This window comes from Ischnura elegans, chromosome 7 (assembly GCF_921293095.1).
Source record: "Ischnura elegans chromosome 7, ioIscEleg1.1, whole genome shotgun sequence".
NCBI lineage: Eukaryota > Metazoa > Arthropoda > Insecta > Odonata > Coenagrionidae > Ischnura > Ischnura elegans.
This window is the reverse complement of record NC_060252.1, coordinates 53,665,066-53,687,592: the sequence shown is the minus strand read 5'-3', so window position 1 is coordinate 53,687,592 and position 22,527 is coordinate 53,665,066. Positions and strand designations below refer to the sequence as shown.

General features: G+C 38.9%; 1 protein-coding gene across 1 annotated transcript in view; it reads right to left on the bottom strand.

Moving 5' to 3' along the window:
- Positions 1–7,232: 7,232 nt before the first annotated feature.
- LOC124162764 (flocculation protein FLO11-like) overlaps positions 7,233–22,527 on the bottom strand; it is a 48,715-nt gene continuing 33,420 nt past the window's right edge. Inside the window, exons 2-3 of the mRNA XM_046539400.1 lie at positions 10,597–13,771; positions 7,233–9,361 (exon numbers count right to left, since the gene is read on the bottom strand). Of these exons, the coding sequence (XP_046395356.1) occupies positions 8,925–9,361; positions 10,597–13,771 (3,612 nt within the window). The 3' untranslated portion in view covers positions 7,233–8,924. The remainder of the gene's footprint in view (positions 9,362–10,596; positions 13,772–22,527) is intronic.

The window sequence follows — 22,527 nt, the reverse complement described above, 5'->3', positions numbered from 1 at the left end:
GCTGTTATAATAAAATTTGTGAGCAATGAGATATCTTCGTTGTTCATTAGATACGTTTTCCCACGACATCTCTCCGCAAAAAGTTGACTTTATGAATCTTAACATTATTTATAATTTTATGATTCGATTTGAAAAGTAAACCCACCAAGTTCGCGGGAAAAAATTCCGTCTTTGTCTTGGCGATACTTCACGATCTCACGCATATTTTTTTTACCTAATGCTCGGCGGTAAGCTCGTTTGGTCGTTTCATACTTTTCTTCATCCCAAGAGGTGGTTTTGCCATTAGAATTGAACGCAAATGGCGCATTCTCGGTGGCTTTTTAAGTGGCTACTTATTTTCATACTCCCGGCCTCGTTAGCCATTGTTTTGCCTTTCGGAATCATTCGGCCTCCTAAAGCAAGGCGCTCGGGAAATGGGAAAGTGGTTCGCTTCGGTGGGAGCGGAAGTGGATGGAAGTAAAGGTGGTGGGGGAAGGGGGATGGGAAAAAGGGGAGTTGAGGTGAGCTGTTGTGGGTGGAGGAGAAGAAAGGAGGCTATTTCAAGGCAGTCGTTATGGCTAACCTCTGGGGATGCTCGTTTGGAGGAGGTACTCCGGGAGAATCAACACTATCCCCTTTATTTTGAACGGGAATCCGATGTTACTTGGAAGAAAAAAGCGTGTCTGTAGGACGCTGAGGAATACAGGGTATTTTAGGAGGAATCTACAATCAGGGGCGGTCTGGGGTGACGAAGCGCCCTTGGCTGGGCTTATGATGGGGTCCTCCCCCGGAAAATTTTACGAAGTTACATGCACGGAAATAGGTTTTGACGCTCTGAAAAAATTTAATAAAAATTAGCAATTTCGTAAGAAAAAATCCTATGAAAAATGAGAAATTCACAGCATATAAATTTTAAGATGTTTTATGGTTATATTACCTATTATCTGTGTGATTAAAATTCTCTGAAAAATTAATCTCAAAATGTGCGAGATTGCTCTATCGTATTGTTGATACTCGCACCAAGCATTTGTTTAATTTATTTAAAAGATTAATTGTTTAACCAATGTGTATTTGCGTAAGGATTGAAAAATATAATTCAAAATCGATTTTCGAGGAATCGATTTGTAATCGAAATGAAATTTTCGACTTTTTAACAAAGATCAAAATTTGAACCAAAAGATCGACGAATCGAAAAAATCAACTTATCGTTAAACTTGGTCTCTTCGTAACTCTGTTTGTGTTTGGCTGGAGATGAAAAAAATAAATGCAAATAAATCTTTCAATACATTAAACTGAAGGTTCAAACTTTTAATTTATAAACGTTTAAAATTTTCAGCTTCGGTTATCAATTATCAAGACCAAACATTGCTTTTGAACGAGTGGCATGTAGTTGAGTAATTTTTTTGCGGTCGCTTTTATCATCATTGCTGAAATGCAGAATGAAGCTATCCGGCTGAGACTCAGTTTAAGCCGGAAATTCAGGAGTAATTACAAATTAGATCCTTAAATTGGCCTCTAAATGTGTTGTCATCCAACGCGCATTAAAATGAGTTTGCACAAGTCGCCAATCGCGTCGCTGACGGACAAAGTGATCCGAGTTTCAGGGGAAAATAAGGTATAATAAGGGATGTTAACCGAAATTCTTATACAAGATGATGTGATATATCAAATTCATAACTTTTGAATGCTATTCCTCGCAATGAGAAACATTATAGGTACTGCAAATTTTTGGAAAAAAGTGGATCGCATTGCAGTCATCACCGCGCCGCAGACATTTTTGAAAACCGATTAAAATGCGACCGAAGTGGCAACAAGGATCAGCCTTGTATGGGATGGAATTTGGCCGCCTCTATGCAGTCACTTTGAGAAAAACATTCGCTCTTGGGGAAAGTAAACAAGACAGCATCGCAGCACACCGAGGTAATCCACTCCAGCGTGAAGGAAATGAAGAACTGATATGCTCGGCAGTGCGGGTGTCGAAAGTCGATGAATAAATCAAGGGAATGGGACGTCAGTCTCTCTTGCTGAACGCTCCACCGGCGAATTTCGTCGGCTCAAAGTCAGAGGGAGCCATGTGAGTGTTCGCAAGCACACGCCCCCTATGCTCAATAACGTCGTGTCATTCCGTTGATGCAAAAATCAAAGGCAAGCGAGGGGAGCTCTTTGGAGAGCGAAGGTTTAGCTACGGTCGGAGGTTGGGAGGATTGTGGCGTTCGTTTGTGATGGGTTGAAGGTGAGTGGCGATTTTATTCTTCCGTTGTTATTCTTAAACGTAATTGAAGACTCGTAATTTGTGTTCCACGAGATAAAATTTTATAATTAGGGATTCCAAAATTTATATCAATCTATTTTTGGCCTTTCACCAATGAAAAAGGCAATCTATTCGATTAATTGACTAAGAATGTTTATTCGAGTAGTGATCGATTATACGATCATGGTTTTTGTAATGAGTTAAAATTTGTAAAGAGTAATCTGTAAAATAAACGTTCTTTTTCTTAGATTCAAATATATACATTCTAATCATCATTTGCCACCACTAGGGTTCGGTCAAACAAAATGGTCAAGATCGACATTGGAAAATCGAATTTGGATCGATTCTCGAAGGTCGTGGCTCGATCTCGATTTCCTCGATCTTCGACTTTTAAAACTCGATTTTCGATTTTAATCGAAATCAATTTTTCCACCACTACACAAATGCCCTCCACATAACACCCAAGAAGGGATCGGGAATTATGTTAAATTGCTTTATCTCCGCCTTTAATGAAATATGTATCCAGAGACAAGAGAAAACTGTCTAACCGCCACACCGATCAGGTCCCCGCTGATACCGTCCGAAATTAAGACGCAACAAACGAAATTAAGACGAAAACAAAATAAATATTGTAAGTTGATGCAATGATTTGATATTATATATTTTTTCTTTTTCCTATTTTTTGCACGAATTTTCTTTCAATTTTTATGTATTTTTTACATTTCCACTTGAAAATCGCTGCAGCGAATTTCTTATATATCTTATTTTGTCATTCTTATTTCATATTTTAATTAAAAATAATAACATTACTGATTAATAACCTATGATTGGAAGGAGACTTAGATACACGAATGATGAAGAAGCATTTATATAAGAGTAACTTGTCGAGGCCGTGTACATGTTGTTGAATACTTGGATCGCAATCCCAAATGTTTGTAAGAAATGCGTTATTAGTGCCCTTCAGCCTGGATTTAAAATCACAAACCAGATATGAAGTCATTATGGCGTGGAAATAGTGGGCGGATCTAACATCCCACATTCTGATTAATCGGCTGAGTTGGCTCACAATCTATCTATGCGCCAAAGGTGCGTTCAAGACATCTTACGTTAATCTTTCGCTGTATCTCTAGAAAATGTGAGATTAAACCGATAAAGGGGTCGGTGGTATCGTCACGAGGAAAATTGCCGGCGGGGATCACTCAATGGTGGGCGGATTGATGTATTCCGAAAAGTTCGTATTGGAGCCTTAAATCTCTCCTCCGTCCCGCTGACCCTGCCATCTGTGAGAACCAAGTCAATCCACCAACATTCCATTCAACTCCACCAATTTATCCTCTTTGTGTATGGCTGATAAATCTTTTCCCACCTACCCAAAACTTCCCTCTCATTAGTGTTGGTAAAATTATTTAAAAAAGGTAACTGGGCTCAATTACAGTTACTTCGTAAAAATTAATCAATTACGGGTACAAATGACTGATTTTAAAAAGTAATCATTGCAGTTACAATTACTTCTTGTGCAATGTAATTACATTTAGCACCTGGCAACTGTCGATTATTGCAGTACAAATGTGGACCATTTGCTTCATAGAAATTGTTAAAGTTGTAATTCTTAGTATCGCTAGTGTAATTGTATCTACTGTTACAAGAAATGGGGTATCATTTTGTACCCATCATAAGTACGCTTCAACATAAGGGTGACCGAACATAAACAACCAATTCATGTTACTCAGGGAATCTACTGTAGGAGAGAGGAATGGAGAGCTGGGTCAATCCAATCTTAGGATTGTTGACTAATGATGATGATGATGAAACAAAATATATTCCTGCATTTATTTTTATGCAACCAAATTAGAGTGAAGAATGATACTGTCAATTTGACTTCAATTTTTAATTAAAGTCAGGTTACAGATTAGATGAGCCAATTGTAAGGTTTAATTTCATATTATAGTCAGATGAATTTTCTCGATAGTTATATTTCAAATAATTCATTTTGGAAAATGTTTATTTACGCAATTTATGTTCAAACAAGAGTAAAGGATTTTTTTGGCGGGCCGGATGTGGCCCTAGGGGCATAGTTTGGAGACCCCTGTGCTAGAGGGATGACCGTAGTGCGTAGCCTCCCCCTCTGTATTTCCCTAACCACCTTTAAGTAGTCTAAGGGAGACTCTCTCCCTCCCTACACCCATCCTCCGCCTCCCTCATTCTGTTGTTCCATCACGGCTCGATCCTTTAACATTGTTCGCCGTGCGAAAGAGGCCGGCCGACGACCTGGAAAAGTCGCTCGTTTTCCATTCATCTCGCGTAAAATATTCCTCTTCCGCGCGCGCTCTCTCATGTCGGATCCTTTCGCTCGTTTTTCGTTTTTTTTTACCCCCCTTCGGTGGGGTAGGAATGCGATTTGGACTCACCCGTCTCGGCCGAAAACATATTTCAGACATGTTTGATCGCGATGGCTTCGTCGGCAAGCTGTTTACTCCTTGCTGTCGGCGATACAATGATGTTCTGTTATACTTTGCAAATTTATATCTGGACTTGCGATCATGCAAAAATAATGAATAATGCGTCATTTTAAAGAGAATGTCATTTTAAAATCTTAATTTTTTTTCACAACAAAGTCAAAAATGTGTATAGGGCAGTGCAATAAAAGACTCCGCGGGCCATATAATTGGCCGTTTGGTCAACCTCATGAACCTAGGGAACTTAACCTAGGGAAAACTACTAAGCCCACTCGATATATCATCCACAATGAGTTGCTTCAATTAATATAGATGTATAAAATGACTTTGGCGTATCTTTATGATGCAAAATAATTGTGTTTTTCATATAAATTAGCTAATTGGCATCAGTTTCGTTAACAGGACGTCTTTCTATCTTGGTTATGTCAAGTTCTCATTAAAAAAATGAAGGCTATTGTGTTTTTGAACGGTGAAATTTCTTTTTGTTTGGTTTGATAAACTCTTAGCATTTCTATATTTTTGACGATTTGAACTAGCTAGTAATGCGATTTGAACTCACTGGCTCGTATGAAAACATATTTCATCGCGATGGGATCGTCGGAAAGCTGTTTTCATCGTATTTTTCACCGATCACAAACTTGCCAATCCGCATCATCAGACATCTTTCTATCTTGATTCATCTAAAGTTTGCATTAGGATAAAAATTTAGGCTATCGTGTGTATGAATGGTAAACTTCTTTTTATTCATAGTAATTAGCTCTTCATGAAGATCGGGTTCAAATCCCGGCGGTGGTAGAGAATTTTCAGATTCTGTCAGATTCCTGCTGGAAAAATGTGTGGAGGGTGTTTCAAGCGCAACACTTCGTCCGTCAGATGAGACGTTAAGCCGTGGTCTCGTTGGTGCCTTTCGTTAAGAGCAGGCTAATGCCGACGCCGGGTTTCTCTCCACCCTTCGTTCCATACCCTTCCCTCAAGGTGCAAATTATCTTAGCTGTCGGTCACTTCCTCCAAATGTCTACCTTAACTCCTCATTATTTTGATCACTGGCTAGTAATCCTAAGATTGGTTTTGATACAACTCTCCACTCAATTTTCTTTTCTGCTAACCTTTTCACTCCTACGTATTTCTTCTCTTTCTCATCCTTCGTTACCTGTTCTATATATTTTTTTCGAGGTTTTCCTTTTTCGTCCTTCCCATTCACTTGCCCGTCGCCGATTGTCTTCATCAGGCCATCATGTCTAAAGATATGGCCTATAAGGTTGTTCCGTCTTCTTATGAAGGTTTTTATGAGGCTTCTCTTCTCTCCTACTCTTCTTAGGACTTCCTCATTACTTACTCGGTCGATCGGCTTGATTCTCATCATTCTTCTGTAGCACCACATTTCGAAGGTCTTTTCCCTTGATTTCTCCGCTGCTGTAATTGACCCAACCCCGCTTCCGTAGAGAAGCATACTCCAATTGTAAGTTCTGATAAACTGTTTCCGTACTTCTATTTTTAACTTTCCCGCTGTATGTAGATCTCTCTTTTGGTGGAATGCTCTCTTCGCCTGGGCTATCTTGCTGATAATTTTTCTCTTCCTTCTCCCATTGCTAGTTATCCTGATTCCCAAACAACTGAATTCATGCACCCCTTTTCCATTTTTTATTTCCCAATATTAATAATAGTCTAGACTTCTTTTCTTCTGCTCTTAGAAGTTATTTGTTTTTGACGATTGGCGTAAATATTTTAAAATATGGGAATCATAGTGAACTATGGATTAATTTATGCTTCATTAAGTTGAGTGAAATGATGTTTTGGAAAATTGTGAAAAAAGCGTTGTTCAAAATCAAGACTTGGAGAGTCAAAGAATATTATTGATGTTTTTATTGTAAAATTTTGCAAAAGAATTGGTTGAAATATCATCTTAGGATGACTTAGGCTCGGGGAAAATTGTTGTCGTAGAAAATTCTCAGATAATGATGAGGGGTCAAAAATTTTTATTGATCCTGGCTTAAATTTAAATCCATCTGATTTATTATATGATCCGCTATAATGGCGCTAACTTATTATTTACATTTCAGATACAGTTAGTGTCTTATGATCCATTGCCTATTTAGAATTCATAAGGTCAATCATCGTCAACTCAACGCAAAAAGAAACGACTTCAAATAAAATTATACGCTTTTTTTAGTGGCATGTTGAAACCACATGGAATGACTCATAATTTCTCCGATGTCAGTTACAACCATTTATCTCGTGTCTAAACGTTTTGAGAGAAAAAATTGAGGTTTAATATCCTAAACATATACCGAACAAATCCTATACAGTGTGCAATGTGACTCCATCGCCACCAGAGTTGCTTTTGTTTAAGAAAATATACATATTAAAATTCGTACCTGTTGGTGTTGAGGTTGGCATCTTCCAGGATGTGGTGAGATAGCTGTCCTGCTATTATCGTCAAGTGAAGATTGTCGAGGATACAATTTCTTCCACTGGTTCTTAGCCCCAAATCGACTATTTTGCCCCCTCGTTGTAGATGAGGATGGTGAAGTAAAACTTAGGAGGAATTTTCTACAAAAATTACGTTTATTTCTTATCTAGATTAAAAAATACATATAGGTAACAAAGGGATGATATCCCTTAAAGTCTTCGTTGGGACTAGGGTGATACATTTCACCACAATAATGGGCTGTCTCTCAGCACGATGATTACATCCTCTCCCCTGGTGATTAACTGATTGCACCATGAAAGAGGTATTCTAAACTTTAATTATTTGTAAGTACTTGTCATTATGTTCTTGAGCTCACCAAAAACTCATTAATACTTCGACGATATAATTTTAGAGTCTTGTATTATATTTATTAGTTTTTAGTATTCCACGCCTAATAGCTTGTTGAGAGATTAAGGTTATGTGGATATAAGTTAATCAATCAGGGCTATTAACAATTTTTGGCCCAGGCGTACATGTTTTCTATAAAAATCACTCTATAAGGCCATACATGGTAAATATTTCTGCATTCACTTGATATTGCATATGTACACCACCTTATTCTGACTCATTGCATTCATTGAGTTAAGATATATGATGTTATAAATAATCTAAAGATTTAACTATCTATTTTAAATACTATAATGTCTCTTTGTCACTCACGCATGTATATAAATTGTCATTCACACTTGTTTTCAAAGGATGAATTGCAACGCTCATACTGAAAATTTCTTCCTTTTGAATACTTGAAGCACAGAATGACACACGAATTAAGTACATTTTTCTTCACTTCCAATTACATTTTCAGCTATTTTCGTACATTCCCGAGGAGAATAAATGCGTAAATTACTCATTTTTTTAAATTGGCGGTACCTTGAATAGGGCCTGGTCTGTTTTTAATGTTTTAATTCACCTAATCAAATGAGACAGTTGTGATGGAACTTTACCATCTCTGTAACATACTTTTGGTCGTTGAGATGAATTGACTTGCATGAAATAACTGCTTGCCTTCTAGATGTGAAACATGTCATGCGATGATGCTTTGCGAATATGTTGAACACGCGGTTAAATTAATCTCGAGAGGAATATGATGGAATAACTTACGTTTTAGTGCGTGTTCAGTTTAAGGAGTTTGCTGAATATTTGTCAATCGACGCGGAATTTACTTTCGGTTAACTAAGCATTTTCCAAGCGTGATATCGTGGAAAAAAGAGAGCAACGTTTGCAATGGATATGATGAATAATTAAGGGGTTAAATGAAATGCACCAAGAATATGGTACCCACTTTAGGTCAGAAAAATGTTTTCCAATTAGTCTTGTTGTGCCAAAGGCATTTACCGAAAATTACTAACGGAAAACATGGGTAAAAGAAACATTTCCTTACTATATTTTAAGTGCTTAAGTTTTTTTCGAATATCAACGCTGGCAATAATTAAATTAAAATACCTAATTTAGAACATTGGCACTGGTTATGAAACATGTTACTCAGGTTCTTTTTCGTCATATCCTATCCCCAAGTCTTGAGTGTACGATTTTTTTATGGTTTAGTGATTATTATAAAATTCAAATGAAACGATTCGAGTAGAAATAAAAATAATGAGATGATATACGAGTGTACCGATGAGTAAATGAAGATGAAATTAGTCCCTTCTCCTCATTGAGGAATCATCTTTGGAACAGTTTATAGAGTCTCTTAAAGCGTCAATTGAACTCGCATTCAATTGGAATAAGATGCTCAAACGTAAGCGAACCACGCACACTTTCCCATCGGCTACCTATCTCTCTCAGACCCGCCACCTTCCGACGTATTTTCCGACAAAGGGGTGCTTCCTCTTCTCAAATGAAGATCCGGAATATGGCTGATGTAGTCCTCGTCCGACCTCACCGCGTCCTTCCTCTCTTGAGCCGACGTAGTAATTGGCGGCTGGGCGTTGCCGCGCGACGAGGTGCCGTCATCTCCCTCGCCATCCGCGGGAAGTTCATCGATCCTGGGTTGGGCCCTCGGGGTCGAAGCGGTGTACGCGGTGGTGTAGGAGAAAGTGGGCGATGACACGGAGGTGACAACTCGGGAATGTCCCGTGAACGTCTTGATCTGAGTGCCATCCAGCAGCGTGAAGGATGGCTCCGGAGGTGTCACTGCCACTCCCGGTGGTCCAGAGGGACCGAATACGGCGAACGTTCCCTCGGATGCTTTGTGTCTTGGCCTCTCTGCAATGAAAACAAACAGTCCTTGAATGAGTTCAACAGATTCAGGCGTTATATGGTGGAAGTTCGACATATTTAAATAAAAGGTGGCAGCACTTTTCCACAGTATTTCAATGCGTACGACACGTTTCGGCTCACAGAGCCATCATCTGGTACATGATGATGGCTCTGTCTTGTACCAGATGATGGCTATGAGAGTAGAAACAAGCTTTACCTGAAAATAAATCAGTGGAATATATCTAAGTTTTTCTTTTCATTTACGATAAAATGAACATCCTCAAGATTGAACCTTAGACTATATAGATAATGAAGATATAGGTGTTTTATAATTTTTTCTATCTTGATCCATAATAATTGATTAATGAAGTAATGATATTGCTAGAAGCGATTTGAAACAAAAAAGTGGTGAGACTAAATGAATATTGTTTTATTGAGTTTTTTTCCTTTCTCTTGCCCTCAATTTTGAAAGTTGATTAGTGTCTTTAAGAATTAAATGCTAATGTTTGCCAACGCTTGGTATATTTTTATCCTTTTATCAGTTTTTTTCCAATGATTATGAACCGATACGTTGTAAAAATTTCCATTTAATTCTTAAAGACCTACACTCCAAGACACTAATCAACGTTTAGTTTTACTTAAAGCAACTCGTATGTTGGAGATTTATTAAGACAATCAGAAATTGGCTTGGGTGCCCATATGCCATGGTCATATGTCATGTGCATAATTTCCTGCGGAAAATATAGGTGATAATAAGTCTTAAAGAAGTAATATTAGGCAAAATTATAAAAGCGTGCGCTTATCAAAGACCAAAATAAAATTGAGATTAATTTAAACAACCTCGTACACATAACCTATTATTTTGAAATTAAAGCAGTGCTACGGATGTGGGTAAACTTTTCTCGGCATTCCCACCGGGTTAATGTTTTAATATCGGCCAACGCTTCAAGTACCGTCTCGGCACTCATCTTCAGGGCTGAATAACATATGGCATATTCAGCCATGAAGATGAGTGCCGAGACGGTACTTGAAACGTTGGCCGATATTAAAACATTAACCCGGTGGGAATCCCGATAAAAGTTTACCCACATTATTCGCCGGGAAAGCATTAAATCATATTTCACAGTGCTACGGATGTTAATTGTATTTTACGCCACATCTAGTGCTAGTAATGGTACTATACCATCTCCATGTGTGCAGCCTGTTGTCTGCAATTTTTAATAATAATTTTATTTACTTACCACTGGCAAGAAATATGTCGTTACTTGAGATGTCCTCAGCATTTTCTCGGACCGATGCATCTGTAGAGGTGGACACGAACACGCCATTCGACGTTCTGCCGTCATTTCGTCCTCCTGGTGTGGGGCGCACTAGAAATCTAGGGGATTTTCCTTGAAAAACTGGACCATGAGTGATAATCGTAACATCCCTGGGTGACGAAGATGGAGTTGAAGGGGTGGTGGTTGTGTGAGTAGGGATAGGACGAGATGTAGCGGTTGTAGTTACTTCTCTGGGCATTGCCGTAGTTGGCTCCTCCCATAACCCTGATGCCATTGGCGTCACAACATATACTTTTTCTTTGGTAATAGGGGAAATCGCTACTTTAGCCTGAGACCAATTAGCTACCGTGGTGGTACTTGTGTGTGAATCCTCACTATTGCCTTTATTCTGGGAGGAATTGGTGGCTTTTGTAGCTTCCGGGATCACGAAATTGGACTGGAATCCCCAAAACGTAGAGGATTTGTACCTCTCTGTGCTTCTCGGGATAGGGGTCGTTGATGGTAGGCGACTATTTAATCTAATGGTCGCAGAATGATCATGGCTTCCAGAAGCTTCGTGGTCGTCGAATAAATTGAAAAAAGACTTGGTAGTTGACCTGCTGTTCACTGATCCGACTGTTGTTGCTGTAGTAGGCTGTCGTGAGTATTGTTGCGCTGTCCATGCGTCGATGTTCCTTTGCAAATTTAGCAGTGGGTTATCAGAAGCCTTTTGATCCACTTCCCCACTGAGCAAGTCCCTAATATTACTTGCTAGAACATGCTGCTTGCCCGTTTCTTTGTGAACTTCGACTTTCATGTCAACGCCTGTGCCTTTCGCTATCTGGTTGGGATGAGGTGCCGAGGATGATACGGTTCGCGATTCCTGGTGGACATGATAATCATCTTCTCCAGCACTCTTGTCATGCCACTTCGATAGAGTATTATCTACGGCCGCGCCACTCCTTAGCTTGTTAGAGCTGGTGTAACTACTATTATTATTCCCATTGGGTGAATCTATGGGAAGAAATATTGTATGCTCCAAATTCGATGGCAACGCGGTGTCCACATCTTTGGATTGATCGCTTCCAGTTATGTAGGGAATAATAATTTGTATTTGTTTTGTCTTTTTTCCCCTTTTATGAATATCTTCTGCTGCAGTTCCTGCTGTGGTAGTTGATATTAATTGCTCTCCGGTATTTGGATTTAATGGATAGGGCGTTGACGAAGCACTAAATGGCTTAGGAGTCAGGCGATTGCTGGACAAACCTTTGTTGTCGTGAACGAAAGCGTATTCCGGAGGCGCCTCAATAGCTGTGTGGGATGGGTTGTGGTTTACGGGTACCTGAGCCTTACCCGTCCCGGTGCTGATAGCGTCGTAATTGTTCATCGCGGGAGGCACCTCGTAAGAATACGGATGGTTTTTGGTCCAAAGAGATGGACCTGGTGCTAATGAAGACGGTGGTTGAGTATTCAGTGCCGGAGGTGGCTGAAATGGGGATGGAGATGGTCTCTGAGTATATTTAATGCCGTTAGAATGTCCGTTTGTTATTCCTGAATTTTGCGAAGGTTGCTCTGTGATAAAGTGGCCTCTAAAATTGCCTTCTGGTTTAGTCAAAGTAAAGCCTTGACCAGGATGCACTGGTATGCCCAAATTAGTCACATCTTTGTTGATTTGCGATGAGAGATGTCCTGATGTTTGTATCGACGGTTGTATATCCACTAATGTGGACGTGGTGGGGTTGTACGTGTTGGCGAATTTAGGAGACTCCGTGCTCACTCTTACTTGCTGAATAGGCCGTAATGTCGTGGAAAAGACTGAGCTAACTGTCGGCAGTTCAGAGTGGCTTGAAATGCTTGATAAGGGAGAGAAAGTGGAGGAGTGGACTGGCGTTCTAGGTGTCGTAAAAGGCTTCCCAGTTGTGTGATAACCTACTGAAGATCCATTTTCCGGGGAAGGAGTTGAAGGACGTGGTCCAATGAAAGCAGGTTTCTTTTCAGGGGATGAATATTGTATGGGTAGACCACTACTGGGACCTATAATTGCAGGGTATCCTGGGTTGACCCCTGCAGGAGCCTGATTCGGTACATTGTACTTTTCTTTTGTGAGGTCCATCATGTAAGTATTCCCCAGCTGCATTGGATATTCGACAGAGGAAAGGAAATGAACCAGAGGAATGCTGGGAATGATTTCAGGAGCGTTGCCAAGTTGGGGGACGCTAGGCGGCGGGGAATTGAAATCTCCAGCTGCCCCTCCGTATGCCGATGGCCTGAAATCCGACATGAACTGGATCTGAGGGCCCCCGGGTATATTATAAATTGCGTTCGGCTTATTCTTGTTCTCGTGAATGGTTATGGTTATGGGATCTTTCTGAGGACCCAGCGAGTGAGGTCTCATTTGGCTATAGATGGACGGACGGTTGTAAGGGGGCGTGAGGAAAGACATGAGCTGCCTTTGGTCTCCAATGCCATAGATGTGGGGCGGTATGCGATAAGGTGGTGGCGGCGGCGGAGGCGGAGGTGGTGGAGGCCTGGCTGCTGGGCGTGGGATGAAACCCGTCATTGCTGGAGGTGGCCTTTTTGTTGTCACGTATTGCGGAGCACTTGCTGGAACAGGAAGATGCTCGCTACCGGTTGGTCCTGAAGGGTAGGTCTTAATCGGCAGATCTGGAGGTCTCACATCTTTGTTTGGATGAACTCCACCTCCGCCGAAGTTGTGACCAGAGACAAGGGACATGAAGGCGTTTTTGAAGTCTCCTTTGATTGGGAACATTGGAACCCATGGGATCGAGTTGCAAGGTCTGCATGGTTGAAGTGTCGCGGTGGCGTCTGCCGCCGTCTGCGGTATGACGGCTTTCGTTATGCTGTATGATTGTTTCCCTTGTGCCTGGGGCCCAGTGGGGCCTTGAAGATTTGCGTCCGTGTCTTCTGCAGAAAGGAACCATCTCGCTATCCTTTGCATCAGCGGCACAGGCGTCGGCTGACTCCCCGGCGGGTGTGCTATGTGCCGCTGAAGGTTCAAAGGTATCCTTGCTGGTTGTGCGGGTGGGGGTTTGAGTAATGTGTCGATGTGTTTTACTGCATTCGTTAATTTATCTAGAGTTGCACTTCCCGTCGATAGCACTGCGAGCCAAACGCAGATGAACAGGAGCGTCTTCCGCTGAAACGAAAAATAATCAAATTAGTCATTTCTTTTATCTTAAATATGTTTGACATTGCACTATGGAAAGGAAATAAAGTTCAATAACAGTTTTGGTCTTTAAAAAATTTACAATTTTTTTGTTTTTTTTGTTCACTTTGAAAGTTTACCTAGTACCATGTACTTTATATACATAACGCCTAGTACCATGAGCCTCGGTATGATTGCCATGGGAATTAAAGAACCTGGATAGCATATTGGCCTGCGCAGTGGCCCGGAAAGTCAAAGGTCCAGGGGAAGTTTTTCTCATGACAATTCTAGTAAATTTCACCGTCGTTCATGCGGCAGGATTAGAAATGTTACACAGACTTTGAAAGTGTCCACTCTATCTGTATCCATACCTTCATCTTTGGTGCAAATTGTCGTTGAAATTGGGCATAAATATATAATGACTTAAATAGGGGTTGAAATTATTTATGAATATTTATTGGGCAATATTAAAAAAGGCAGTAAAATATGATGCAATCATAAAAAAATATCGGAAGAATGTATGTTGCGTTATTAATGGCGAGAATGCAAGTTAGACCGTATTCCAGTTTGAAAATCGGTGGGCATGGAGAAATCCCGTTTTCTATTTCATTTTTGAGTGGACTACTGCGATCAGATGTGTTCCACGCTCTGCACTTTTTGTGAAATTGCTCCTTAAAGTAAAGAATTACCCCTACCCTGTATATTTTTCGAATATTAATCAGTATAAAGCAAGTCTCCACTCTACTTCAAATATTGACTTAGCTGACGATTCAAAGAAATGTCGCAGGAGATAATTGCTTATTCAGCCATATGGTCAAAGGTATTACGGATTTTGTATTTAAGAATAGGATATCACCAGATTTGTAATGGATTGGGAATTGGCACCTACGCGTTGGAAGAAATATATAATTTGTTTCGTCTATGATAGGGATAAAGGAGTTTGAAAGAGAAGTTCCTAAGCAGTTTTTAAAATACTACCTGTTTGGAAAATAAATCAAAGAGTTGCGTCTATTCAATTCTTAGATTGTTGCGTGATGACGATTTACCCTGAATGGAATGTTTATGAGATTTACGTGATCTGTAATTCCAATTTTAGTAGGTTCCTCAGAGCGGAACAAAATGTCGTTTTCACAGAAGATTCGAAGTGATCTCTTCATATGGTATTGAATATAATGTTGATAGAATGTGGGCTGTTCATGCCATAATTTTAGAAATTTACTTCTAGTGCCATCTCGGCGGAAACTCAAGTGAAAGAGATTTCTTTGAGATCACATTTTGGCCATGAAAAAGAAGTCATTTTTTCTAAGTATGAGTAATGCATAAGGTATGAGTTAATCTTTCTTTAAGCTTACCCAAAGCTACAAAGTGATCAGTGTGCCGTTAATTAGTGTGTGCTGTCAGGGTTCAGCGATAATCTTAATGTCTGTCGAAAGAAAATTATTCACCTTTTGACGAGGAGATAAAATCATTCCGGACTGGAATAAATCGGATATTGAATAACTACGCTTTTATTCACTCGTGTGGTAACAGGGAGATTCCGACCTTTGGAATGCATCAAAATTCTGTCACATTTTTCTCCATCCGTAACATAATAAAAATGCTATTTTCAATACTACTTTGGAATTTTTCAATTTAGCAAAAGTAATTTATGATTAAGTCAAGTTATTATTATTATATTATATTATTATATTAGCCATTATTAACTCCAAAATCATTATTAATAATCTCAGCCTCTTCTATACGGGCAAGGTAATGAGAATAGGTGAGGTTATGCTATGACAAATTCGTTATTTATTTAAACGTAGGATCCTATTTATGCTAACATTATGCGACGCAATTCTGTGCATGATATTAAAAATTTTGTTCTACCCGACTCATCAATGTAGTCTTTGGAAATCCCTGGAAGCACTACGCTTCAATAATGATTAATTTTCATAGTTTCTTTGCGATGTTCCTTTAAATTGAGGATGGTGTTTCCGTCGTAAAATACGTAAGCTTTAACTGAGTGCCGTACCAAACGGTCTCTAAAGAACTAACTTTCGTTTTCGTATGAGTTTTCCGTGCATCTTATTTTCTCGCCGTTATTTCCAAAGTCATTATTCGTTTTAAGGGGAATTCCCAAGATCTTGCGTCTCAGTAAAATTTTCGCCATTCTGTGTCACTATCTGGCTCTCCAGACGCTGCGCTGGTCCAATTTATGCACGGAATATGCAATCCTTACCTAATTTTCAGACGGTTCTAGGAAGTGTGTCCTCTGTCATGGAACTTTTCATCGCTTTTTTTATCACGTTTTTAGACCATTAGAGGGTATTGGTGTAAAAACATCTGTGTATTAATAACTCAGGTAGGATTTGGTAAAAAAATTGACGAATGCATGGGTATTTAAGACTTCAACCGTAATGCATAATGGACCTGAATTGAATTGAACTGGATTGAATTTATCGGTGGAAAGTAAAGCTGTAGTTCCATGGAATTTTTCGAGGGTTGATAATATTCATGAATGAATTTTATACATTATCAGTAAAAATTTAGAAATAAAAGAGTAGGTGTGGTAATTTTTTAGCAGTATTCTCTAACATAGCTTGGATGATCTCAATATTGGATATCCCTCTCGGAAGGATTAAGTACTTGCTCTTTTAGATTTTTTAAAGACTCATTTCTTTCTCCTCTTGGTAGATTTTTTAACAGAAATTATCCAAAATGGCGCAAAAATTAATTTAATATAAATATTCTGCCAAAAACACTTGTTGTAGCACTTTTTTTTTACTGCGATACGTTTCAAAATAGCGCAGAAATCGCTTGTGTGGATTTGCAAAGTTAGCATTGAATTCAGAGACGCATTGATAAATACGCAACTAATACTTATATCTTTTATTCTAACGTTCACGCCTTAAATGCTCTTAACCAGTGTTATGATTGAATTTCGTTGGATTTTCTCCGTAAGCTGAAATTAATTTTTGACATAACGTTGCACTAAATCGTTACATTGGTCGTGCGGTCTGTGAGAGTCTAAAGATTTCACATGATTGTTTCAATCGGTGGCAGCTGGTCGGAAGTCGCTTGGATCCATCCCATTGATCATGATTTCATGAATCCTATTTCATGCGAAGTCTGAGAGAAGCTCCCACGGTTCCTTATTCCCTCCGATAAGCGCGTCATTGAAGTGTATCGTGTAACCGCGTGATGCTTCCCCTGCGGTCATGAGACTCGTTCCCGGTACCTCATTTTCATTGCATTAATTAGATCTTCATTGCTGAATGTAACCTTTCGAGGCTCCCCTCATACGTTGTTCTCACTTACAGCATGCTAATGATGGTAACCATGTACTTCCGTTGTGCTAGAAATTGGATTACTCGTAACAGCATACTGTGATTGGTTTTCCTACGCTATGCAGCTGGGGACATGCTTGTTGCTGTCTAACTATGATCAAGTTTTTGTATATTGCTTTGCTGTGAGATTGTATATGCGTAGAGCCGAATACCAAAGTTGTATAAACGTGGGAAAACATGACTGATATGGGGAAAAAGTATAGGAAAAAATGAAGTTAATTTTTCACCAATTTCTAGAGAGCAGAATACGTATATTTTTTGCGTGGTTATTATGAACGTCTGCTCTTTTATATCACATCCACTTTCCTAGTTACCCGCATAGCTTCTTGTTAATTAAATGGTGGTAGTTGCTAGGTTGGTTTTAATATCCATGATGTTTCATGTCAATCAATTACTCAAAATCGCATAAAATCTTAAAGTGTCATTCTCTTCGCGGAGGTTTGTGTAGGTTTTTTGCAAATACTACAAGGAAATTGAAGTTATGTTTTTGGAAAGCTTCGTGGGGTTGTGAGATTTTTTATGCAGTTAGTAAATGAATTCCGGTTCACAATTGTTCCTCTATTACTACCGTTTTGAGTGCACCTCTAATATCACGGAACTAGCAGTTGGTGATTGGGGAACATTTGCTGTTTTGAATTCCATTTACCGGTTGCACAATAATATTCTGAAACCCAGATAATGATTTCCTAGAAAAGGGAAAACTTGAGTGCAAATTAATATATTTACTTAAATAAAGTCTCACCGAGCCCCATGGAGGAATTGGAGGATTAATCACTGGTAATGAAGAAAAGAAATGCCTTGAAGAAATATCTTGAATATTATTTACCCGAGTCGATATATTTAATGAATGAATCGTCTGATCGGACTCCCAAGGAGGAACTATATTTACTTAAGTTATCATTCCAATGTAAGCGTTATCACTTTAGTAATCATTAAACGAAATATTACGTATTAAAATGACTGTCCATTGGCCATATATCGGTGGAAGATATGGCATTCTGGTGATTACTTAGCCAAAATATTAGATAGAAATGTGCGAGGGCTCACGAAATTCATTTGACATTTTTTGAAATGCCATCGCGTTCGTTGTTCGATGTTGAAGATCCTTACACACGGTGGTGTCTCTTTTAGAGAACGTTAAACATACTTCATACATCCTAGATTTTTTAAAAATATTTTTCCTGCTTATGTTACGTTTATTTGGTTTAGTTTTGAATTTAACGGGTTTTAAAACCTTTTTTTTTTTAAGTTTAGAATAAAAAAATGTGTGAAGTCGATATACCTCGAGTGAGTAATCGATATGGAAAAATTGAAGCCTTTAAGTAAAAAAAATACGTAAAGAGTGAAATTTGAGATTGTATTTTTCGTCAAAAGCCGGTGATTCAAAGTATAAAATAATACCTCCTTTATCACTTTAGATTCAATATTAACGGAGCATATACGGAATGTAAAAAAAAAAGACTTTTCTGTAATAAAATATTGGATAAGGGATTTATTTTGTGACCAAACTTACAAAGAGGCGTCAAAAAACATAAACAACACTGACAATCGTCAAGGGGACAATAAGCCAAAATCGATTAAATTTCATCATTTTTATGAACGTGTATTTTCAAAATTCACTGTAAACTACGTGGAAAACGAAATTCGAATGAAAGAATAGGAATGTGATTTATTTTTCTTTCCAATGGTACCTATATGCTTTCAACTGTGTGTGACGGATATCACTAATTTTAATATGCAAATGAAAATAGGTTTGTAAGCATAAATAACAAACTTAACAAATATTTCTAATAGAAAATTTAAGTTAAATCAATGGTTAAATGGTGAAATTTGAGATTGAGATTGTATTTTTCGTAAGAAGCCGGTGAGTCAAAGTTTAAAATGATACCTCATTTATCACTGTGGGTACACTATAAACTGACTATGTACGGAATGAAAAAAAAGACCTTTCTGTAATAAAATATAGGATAAATGATTTATTCTGTGACTAAACGTCGTCAAAAAGACGTAAAGACGTAAAGAGACGTCAAACAACATAAACAACAGTGACGGTCGTCAAGAGGACGGTAAGCCAAAATCGATTAAATTTCAGCATTTTTATGGATGTGTTTTTTTTCTAAATTCACTGTCAACCATGTGGAAAATGAAATTCGAATGCAAGAATAAGAATGTATAATTCTTTTTCTTTCCAATTTTATACGTTTCAACTGTATATGACGGTTATCATTAATTCAAATATGAAAAAGGTTTACAGGCAATACTAACGAACTTACACGCATTTAATATCGAAAATTTTAAGCCAAATTGATGGATGAATTGTGAAATTTGAGATTGTATTTATCGTCATAAGCCGGTGATTCAAAGTTTAAAATAATACCTCCATCAAAACTTTAGGTGTAGTATCAACGGAGCATATACCGAATGACAGAAAAAGGCCTTTCTGTGGTAATATATTATATGATACTGCCCAGCCCTGGATAGTATGCTACTAATGTGCTACTACCCGAGAGAATTGTGATTGAAGTGGTGCCGGTAGTGGGAACGAGGCATTCGTGCATATGAGAGCTGTTTTCCCCTCCGTCTGGCCTGCGCGCCACAGCTCCGACAACTCCGTCATCGGCCGGCGTGAGGCAGCGACTTTGAAAAACCACCTGGGAAGTGGCTTATGGGGTCAGAGCAGGAGAGTGGCAAGGATGAGGCTGCACCCACTACTCATGATGAGCGCTTGGGATGGGAAGGAGAAAGGGAAGGGGTTGTCTGTGGTGCTAAAGCGTTCCAGAAATGCAGTATCGGAAGCCGAGAGATTGGCGACTCCTTCTTCCACCTCCTCCCGTCTTCTTGCGCGAAAGGAAAACGTTCGTGCGGGGCGAGTAAACAGAAGGTATCGACGCTATGAGACTTAATTAAGCTCTCGTTTCGAACCCATTCGAACGAGGCGTCTGAGGATATGCGTGGTGGAGTTGAATGCCGCAAATTCTCGAAATCCACAACGTCTAACCTCCCCGCGACATCGAACCTCTTACGGCCAAAACTTTGTCAGGTTCACTATTATATTAATATGGGCACGACCCGGGTTTCGTTACGTAGTTATATCTTCAGGTAACAACGTTAGAAGAAGATGAAAGTACCTACCTGAAGATATAACTACGTTACGAAACCCGGATCGTGCCCATATTAATATAATAGCGAATCTGACAAAGTTTTACTCCTTTATTTCCAACATGGAGAGGTTTCACCAAGTCAAGCCTGAAGTCCTCAGTTATATCTCTTACGACCACTTGTGCCACTTATTTTAAGTATTCTGCCGATTAAGGTTGGTTTTCATGGAGTACTTGAGAAGTATTCTGGCAGCCTCCACTACCCTCATGTTCTTTCCTCTACAATTCACATTCCTATTCTCTTCCTTCTTGTCCCTAGTTTACCCAGCATTCTACCTGGAGCAGTGTTTCATGAAGTTTTAATAGGCTCACTATTTCATTATAGCACTATACCGATTAAGAAAGGTTTCGGCGGAGTTCTTAAGAAGTATTCTGGGGGCCTCTCCTACCTTCAAGTACCTCCCTCTTCAATTCACAATAAGGCCTACTCCCTTTCATCCTATCTAAAAATCCTATTCTCTTCATTCCTCTCCCTCGCTTACATTCTACCCTCTAACACTGTTTTCAACATCCCCTCCCATCTAAGTACTCGCTCAATCCATACCTTATGTCCTTATGTCTCCTACGTATCTCATCTAAAAGCTGCCTCTCCTCACCCACCATGTCCAGCACTTCGTCGTTCCTCTTCCTCTCCGTCCACTTAACCTTCTCCATTCTTCTCCACACCCACATCTCGAACGCCTCCAACCTTTCTCGTCCTCCTTCCAAAGTATCCACGTTTCCATACTATAACGTACCACATATGGCAGGCGAGATTTACTGTAATTGGATTTTATACCATAATATCAGATTAGCACGCACAATTCGGGCAAATTTGATTTTTTTCGGAGACAATGACGAAAAAAGATTTAGCTCTAGTTTCTCCTTTGTTCAATTCCTACATTAAATACCAAAAAGCAAGTCAGCTTTTAAGTTTTAGCTTCGGTGACTGTGAATGGCTAATCTGTAAATGTATACGTAATATATTTATCAGCCATTGGGAAGATAAATATAAAGAACCCCTGTATACCTAATTGAGAATCGCATAACTGTGTTTCAATAAAAACAGTGCTGTAAACATTCACTTTAGAAGTTCAAATGACTTACCCTTATATACGCACTACAACTGCATTGTGCGATCAAATTCAATGGGTCTAAAACTCTATAATGTTTTACCTAATAAAATTAAGTGTATTAATAATTTTTATATTTTTGAGTCCAAAAGCAAGGGAATTTTACATCATAATATGTATTGCAAAGTTATTGGTTTCATCAATAGCAGAATTTAATATTATTATAGTTTGTTTGTGCTTGTAATTTCAAAGTTATGCTGTCCTGTCCTATATCATTTACTAGATCGCTGAACCGATGAAATTATTATCTTTACAATGACTGAATGTAAGACAAAGAACGAAAGGCACGTTGCAGTTCAGCGGGTAGTGCGTTTGGTCCTATCCAAAGGATTTCGGGTTCAAATTCTCTCAGTACGAGAATCCTTTCAATAATTTGAAACTTATCTAATGTTGACACAAAATCTACCTTGACGGTGGAATTCTGCCTTTTAAATTAGAACCACGTGGGTATCAGCGCGCTAAATCTTGTCTTCGCCGCCGCAGGCCTCAATTCTTTGGCTGTTATCCTTTATTCAGTCCCACTTATGCGTGATCCTTTTCATTTTATCTATCCATTCTGTTCCCTTCTTGTTTACCTTACGTATTTCTTTCTGTTATGATCTTCGGGATCACCTCTATTCACGTGTTGCTTCCCTTCATTTCGTCTAATTTGGAACTTCCATCTCTTATGCCTTTTAGAGCCATGCCTCGTTCCTTTTACTTAAAAAATACATTTAAATTGCGTTTCTAAATGCAATTAATTTATTTGCATTTTAAGGGGAATGTAAACTATTATGTATACCATAAATGAACTATAGTCGCGGCATAGAATGAACCACGCATTATTTAAAATGAAAGATGACTTTTTGTTTCAAAATCAATATCACATATACTTCATATTGATTGTTAGTATACTGCGGAGTTACGTAATAATTATAGTTTTAATTGTGGATTGTGGATATAGTTGACGGTAGCGAAGAAAGTAGTCAATGGGACTTAAGACAGGCGATATCATAATTCAAGTTCGGTTGATCTTTTTTGAGCACGGTCCTCTCCCGGCTACGTGGAATAAAGATTATAGCACTTTCACGCAATCATTAATAAATAATTAGGCTTATCGTAAATTATGAGGAATACAACCGAGGAACTAAGCAGCATAAAAGGAATTC